General features: G+C 35.2%; 1 protein-coding gene across 1 annotated transcript in view; it reads right to left on the bottom strand.

Annotated features, from left to right (window-relative positions):
* Positions 1-2,928: 2,928 nt before the first annotated feature.
* The window catches only part of ringer (ringmaker), a 100,274-nt gene continuing 95,702 nt past the window's right edge, over positions 2,929-7,500 (bottom strand). The window contains exons 4-5 of the mRNA XM_068391383.1: positions 6,254-6,383; positions 2,929-3,568 (exon numbers count right to left, since the gene is read on the bottom strand). Of these exons, the coding sequence (XP_068247484.1) occupies positions 3,386-3,568; positions 6,254-6,383 (313 nt within the window). The 3' untranslated portion in view covers positions 2,929-3,385. The remainder of the gene's footprint in view (positions 3,569-6,253; positions 6,384-7,500) is intronic.

Genomic DNA, 7,500 nt, shown 5'->3' with positions numbered 1-7,500 from the left:
TACAGTGCTTCGAGTTGGTCATTGGCAGTTTAATCAGTAGTTACCTGTAGGCAATGTTCATTGGTTACCTCCAGGCAACGTTTCAATAGTTACTTGTAAGCAGCGTTCGTTCTGTAGCTACCTGCAGGCAACATTCAGTAGTTACATGCAAGTAACGTTCGGTAGTTACCTATAAGCAACGTTCAGTGGTTACCTGCAGGTAACGTTCAGTAGTTACATGCAAGCAACGTTCGGTAGTTACCTATAGGCAGCGTTCAGTGGTTACCTGTAGGCAACGTTCAGTAGTTACATGCAAGCAACGTTCGGTAGCTACTTATAAGCAACGTTCAGTGGTTACATGTAAGCAACGTTCAGTGGTTACCTGGAAGCAACGTTCAGTGGTTACCTGTAAGCAACGTTCAATAGTTACTTAAAAGCAACGTTCAGTAGTTACCTATAGGCAACGTTCCGTAGTTACCTATAGGCAACATTCAGTAGTTGCCTGTAAAACAACGTTATTTGATATAATTATGGTCTGAACGTGCTGCAGCGTTAGGCTCTTTAGCTTAAATCTTTTAAATTACGACTCAAATTTCCATTTAGAGATCATAGCGAGATGTTAACGTGGTTATTATTTCTTTAATTTCGTTTGTTACTCTATGAGCGACTCCATCTCTTTATCCTGTGAATAGACTTTGAATCATTTCCGAAGTACAAGTATGGGGTTAGAGAAGGTTGAAGGAGTATCAGGTTGCGGATAGAAATGAAACTAAGATATGGAACTTTAAGAAATTCTAAAGGGAAAATAAGCAATGACAGTACAGTTGAGTATCAGGTTGCGGGTAGAAATGAAACTAAGATATGGAACTTTAAGAAATTCTAAAGGGAAAATAAGCAATGACAGTACAGTTGAGTATCAGGTTGCGGGTAGAAATGAAACTAAGATATGGAATTTTAAAAAATCCAAAAGGGAAAATAAGCAATGACAGTATAGTTACCCTTTTTTTTTAGGCTTAAATACAAAGGCACATATATCTGACGAAGATGAATATCTAGGTAATATACACAGACATGCAAAACGCGATTGTTTTTCAATGTGCTGCAAAAGTCAAAGGGGAAAATCTTCGCACTTCTTAGAAAATGTGAATTTTGAAATGTCCTGGCGTAGGCATAACTAGTTTTGATAGGTGGAAATTACTCCGTTTCTCAAACTGAACACCTAACTTGGGTGCGTTTCATTACAACATTTCGCGCCTCGCCTTTTTACAGTACACACACACACACACACACACACACACATATATATATATATATATATATATATATATATATATATATATATATATATATATATATACACAATATATATGTGTGTATATATGTGTGTGTGTGTGTGTGTGTGTGACACACACACACATATACAGTATATATATATATATATATATATATATATATATATATATATATATATATATATATATATATATATATATATATATATATATGTGTGTGTGTGTGTGTGTGTGTGTGTGTGTGTGCGTAATGTATATATATATATATATATATATATATATATATATATATATATATATATATATATATATATATATATACTGTATCGCGGTGTTAATGAGGCATTACAGACTGATTTCCTATGTAATTTCAAATCATTTTTACACTGAAGAAAAAAACAAGTAAATTTTCAAAGTCCGTGCGGTGTCTTTTATGACAATTTTGTGAAGATTTCCTTAACATCCAGTTTTATCTGTATAGCGAAAGTTAAAAAAGTCCCAGGTATGAGAGATTAGTAAAAGCAATTCGACGCAACGCAAAGGCTATACAGCAGACGTGTATGCGATTGAATGCGCATACAGCCTATGCCAGTTGGGGAGCGAGGGGAGAAGAGGGTGGAGGTGTAGGGTAAGAATTAACTGGCAGTTTTAGCAAAATCGAGGTACGAAATGCCTTTGCAAGATGAAGGTACGAAAGAAGGTTTTCTAGCACGACAGGAGAGTAACGATCGAGTTAATGGTAAATGTTTGTCCGATGTAAGAAACATTATACTTAATTGCTCGTTGAATATTCATAAATACTTTGTTAATTATCTGCTTGATAAATTACTTACGGCCGTTTTTCAGCTGTAGGTTTTCCAACTGATTAATATTTTAATATTTTCCCTTATCATAGTAGATATTTTACTTAGAATTCAGGAAAAAAAAATACTGAAAGAATGATGCAGGGAGAAGGCATAGCGAAAGATCCTTTAAAAAGTGAACTTTGATCTACTCAGAGCACTACTATCTTCTTCTTTCCTATTGTGGATTATAAAATATCACCTCTGAAAGCCTCCAGCTAATGGATGAGCCACTGCGAAAAGATGCTGAAGATTCTACTGGGGATGTTTTTTTGTATCTTAGCCATTTTTTAAAAGTCTTATTTGTCTTAGTGTGTGAAATATCAGAACTGTAGCAGCCAAATGTATTACAAGTCTTCAGTTCAGAAACTATTCTTCTTTATTGAAGCTATTAAAATCACCAGAAATAATGTAGAAAAATATATACATATGTTATATTCATAATGAATGCTTGTGCGAGAAATGAAAATAAAAATAAAAATAATCATAACAGGAGGCTAATTTCTGTACATAGTTATCCGGTGTCACAAATTGGAAATGATACCAGCTGAATTGGTGTGAACATGACACTTTCTTCTAGATGTCTTGTGGAATGTTAATTACCTTAAAAGAACTTATAATATATATATATATATATATATATATATATATATATGTATATATATATATATATATATATGTATAATAATATATATATATATATATATATATATATATATATATATAATATACACACACACACACATATATATATATATATATATATATATATATATATATATATATATATATATATATATATATATATATATATATATATATATTAAACTGAATAATAAATGATCACCAAAAATATCAAGTCTTGGCAACAAGTCTTGTTTTCAGAATCCTGTGGCCTATCATGTTTTAACCAGCGAGATTTACAAGTAAAGGCAATAGTTGTCTGTTGTGTATTTATGGGCCAGTATCAGCTTCCTCCGATGCACCTCGCTTTCCTTCCTTTTTAGATATCAAAACCATTTACACATGACAAGGTCTATGAGTCTACTTGCTGCTGTCCGGTTTTCTCTCGGTGCGTTTGTTCGTGGCGTTTCGAACCGCATCAACCTACGGCGAGAACACCTAAAATGATGTTTTGTAAGAGGATAAAAGGTATATAAATCTTGCATGCCTTCCAGAGAGGAAGACGGAGTGCTTCGATGGGAAGCTGTTGTTCCTGTACCCATATTACAGTAAGCTTAGCGAAACTCTCTACTCCGCGAGGAGTGTGACCTAGTGGGTTTTGTCGTAGGTGTTCTTGTTTTTGTAACCGGTGACATAGCCGGCGCCGTCGTTCAGGTCTCTCCTTCCGGCGATGCCCCTGCCGCGTCCGGTGGAGTCAAATCTGAGTTTGTGCGAACCTGTGAACTTCTTGGTGTCCGTGAGGCGGTCGATTGCGCTGTTTTTGACAACACTCTGGAGAAAAAATCATAAAGTTATATGAATATTTTTGACAACACTCTGGAGAAAAAATCATAAAGTTATATGAATATTTTTGACAACACTCTGGAGAAAAAATCATAAAGTTATATGAATATTTTTGACAACACTCTGGAGAAAAAATCATAAAGTTATATGAATATTTTTGACAACACTCTGGAGAAAAAAGCATAAAGTTATATGAATAAATTTTGGAAAGATGGTTCAGGAGATTATATTGATAAATTAAGAAGGGCTCAATTTTTTTTTCTGCGCCTCATAGCTCGGTTTTAAGCTCATGATCTTCTCGTAGTCCTTAATGATAATGATTACTACTTTACAGACATCACACGGTTACCCTAATGTATATATTAGTAAGTTTGAGGCATCGAAAGTGTCCCAAATATTAACTAAGGAAAGAAGGCTTTTGGGAGCAGACCTAAAATTCTTTGAGATTTAGAATAACCTTTGTACTAGCAAATATTGAATATAGATTTCTAGAAACAAGGTTAGCAATTATTTGAATCTTTACTCGATTTAAGATATTATTAAAATTAGATGTGAAATTTTGAATAGTTTAACATGTTATTGATGTCAGGCCAGAAGTTTTGGATGTACTGACTTGAGATGCTATTGGTGTTACACGTGGAGTTTTGACTCGAGATGTTTTGGATGTTTGATGTAAAGTTTTTATTTGAAATGGTATTGATGTTAGATGTAAAGTTTTTACTTAAAATGTTGTTGATGTTAGATGTAAAGTTTTTATTTGAAATGTTGTTGATGTTAGATGTAAAGGTTTGGACAGTTTCATTTTAAATCTTTAGAACAGGAGCTGTCAGTTTTAATGCCTTTACTGGCATAAGATGTCTGGACCTTTGAACTCGGACCAACCAACGGAGACTCATATTAAGAGAGTCGGTTTCCGAGGGATAGAGGAGAGCGTGGAAGGATGGATGATTATTTAAATGGTGCAGGGGCCAAGGAAGCCATTCAGGAGCTCCTCTCTCACCGGACGGAAGGATGGATGGTTCTAGGAATGACCAACCGAGACTAATTGGGAAATCCTATATCGCCTTGGGGGCCATTCTCTTTAGCAGCGAGGTATTTCTAAATTACTCAAGGAGAGATTATGCTGTGAATTGCTATTATTTTAGAATAAACTAAATTATTAAAGGGTATTTTAGTCATGAGGATTTAAAGCATCTCTGAATTATCACCATCAAAGGTTAAATCGATAATCTTAATTTCATAATGGAAATTTCCATATTTTTTTAAAGGAAAGGAGATGGCTACATCTAAATTCGTCGGACGACTCTGTGAATATAAAATAAGAAAATCCCTTTTGGGAAGTTGAGAATTTTTTCCTACGAAATAGTTTATTATCATGAATCAAAGTTTCTTCATTACTGCTGTTATTTTTGTAGTTACCAATCAAAGTTTCTTCATTACTGCTGTTATTTTTGTAGTTACCAATCAAAGTTTCTTCATTACTGCTGTTATTTTTGTAGTTACCAATCAAAGTTTCTTCATTACTGCTGTTATTTTTGTAGTTACCAATCAAAGTTTCTTCATTACTGTTGTTATTTTTGTAGTTACCAATCAAAGTTTCTTCATTACTGCTGTTATTTTTGTAGTTACCAATCAAAGTTTCTTCATTACTGCTGTTATTTTTGTAGTTACCAATCAAAGTTTCTTCATTACTGCTGTTATTTTTGTAGTTACCAATCAAAGTTTCTTCATTACTGTTGTTATTTTTGTAGTTACCAATCAAAGTTCCTTCATTACTGCTGTTATTTTTGTAGTTACCAATCAAAGTTTCTTCATTACTGTTGTTATTTTTGTAGTTACCAATCAAAGTTTCTTCATTACTGCTGTTATTTTTGTAGTTACCAATCAAAGTTTCTTCATTACTGTTGTTATTTTTGTAATTATCAGTGATATTCATCCTATCTACCTGACTATAACATGAGCCCATATATGCACTCAGTGACAGTGATCTCAAAATGAATATATATCAGAGAACTGAAAATAATGTTTGTTACTTTTTGTTATTTATCTTTCATTAAATTTACTTGCATATCATTATCAGCTATTTTATTAATCGTGAATATTTACACGAGGAGAAATCTAAACCTGGGAAACATAGCCATGATCTGCTTATTATTGATGAACAGTATCCATATTAAAAGGGAAAAAATCCTATAATAAGAGTAACTTCAATTGTCAATGGAATTAAAACAAAGATTCTATCTCTCTCTCTCTCTCTCTCTCTCTCTCTCTCTCTCTCTCTCTCTCTCTCTCTCTCTCTCTCTCCCTCGTTGCGACGCCAGTTTAAAGGTCGATCATGAATGGCAGAGGCGAGGGACAGTGACATTGCCCTATCAAGTAGGACAATGCCCTAGAGACTGACCACATATACATATGATCAGCGCCTAAGCACCCTCTCCACCCAAGCTAGGACCAAGGAGGGCCAGACAAAGGTTACTGATGAATCAGCAGATAGACCTATAGGCTCTCCCAAACCCCCCTACCATTAGGTCACAAGGATGGTGAGGTTGCAGTCACCAAAGAAACTAAAGATTTTGCGGAGGACTCGAAGTCTGGCGTTCGCCAGTCAGGAACGTTACCACATCGGCCACCACATCCATCAAACATCACAAACACCCATTCGGTGACACTCACCGTGGTTCCAGAAGTCCCAGGTGCACCGCAGTCCCGCAACTTGGCCTTGATTTCTTTGGCGTCGAGTTTTTTAGCCTTCGAGATCTCATCGAGATATTTCTCAAATTCAACGAAGGTTATTTTCTTTGATCTGAAAAGAAAAAGAAGAGAAGATTAAGAAAATAGTAACACGTACTATAGTCCATTTCTTTTAGCGATGCATATTTGCACCGACTCGCAGCGGTGTCCTTTTAGCTCGGAAAAGTTTCCGGATCGCTGATTGGTTGGACAAGATAATTCTAACCAATCAGCGATCAGGAAACTTTTCCGAGTCAAAAGTGCACCGCCGCGAGTCGGTGCAAATATGCATCGCTAAAAGAAATGGACTATAGTTGGGAGACTTCCTGGTGGTATTTTAAGGTATCTTATTTAATTTTACTTTTGATTTTTAACTTCGATTTGGTGAAGCTGTTATTCTCGTGCTAAGTACTTGCTTAATGAAATGCATTATTCTGAATTCAGAGGATTTAGAAAATTCTGAGATAAATGTTACTGAGATTTTAAGGTGCCATGCCTTTAGTACAAGTGCCTCTTTGGTCCATATTTTGAGGTTCCCTATGTTTAGTACAAGTGCATCTTTGGCTCCTATTTTGAGGTGCCCTACCTATAGTTCCAGTTCTTATTTTTTACCCTTACTTTGTGGTCCCCTCCTAGTTACCATTGCTCTTTTACCCTTATTTTGAAGTGCCTATTCCTTGTTCCAATTACTCATTGTTCCATATTATGAGGTGCTCTATCTAGTTGTAATTTCTCATTGGCCCTTATTTTGAGGTGCCCTATATCTAGTTCCAATTCCTCTTTGACTCTTATTTTGAGGTGTACTATCTTTTGTTTCAATTTCTCTTTGAGCCTTATTTTGAGGTGCCCTATCTCTAGAGCTAATACCTCTGGCTCTTATTTTGAGGTGCCCTATCTCAAGTTCCAATTCCTCTTGGGCCCTTATTTGGAGGTGCCCTATCTAGTTCTAATTCCTCTTTGACCCTTATTTTGAGGTGCCCTATCTAGTTCTAATTCCTCTTTGACCCTTATTTTGAGGTGCCCTATCTTTAGTTACACAATTCCCCTTTGGCCCTTATTTTTAAGTGCCCTATCTCTAGTTCCACTTCCTCTTTGACCCTTGTTTTTAGGTGCCCTATCTCTAGTTCTAATTCTTCTTTGACCCTTATTTTGAGATGCCCTATCTTTAGTTACAATTCTTCTTTGGACCT

The sequence above is a fragment of the Palaemon carinicauda genome, chromosome 18 (genome assembly GCF_036898095.1).
Source record: "Palaemon carinicauda isolate YSFRI2023 chromosome 18, ASM3689809v2, whole genome shotgun sequence".
Taxonomy (NCBI): domain Eukaryota; kingdom Metazoa; phylum Arthropoda; class Malacostraca; order Decapoda; family Palaemonidae; genus Palaemon; species Palaemon carinicauda.
This window is presented reverse-complemented; position numbering and strand designations above follow the sequence as displayed.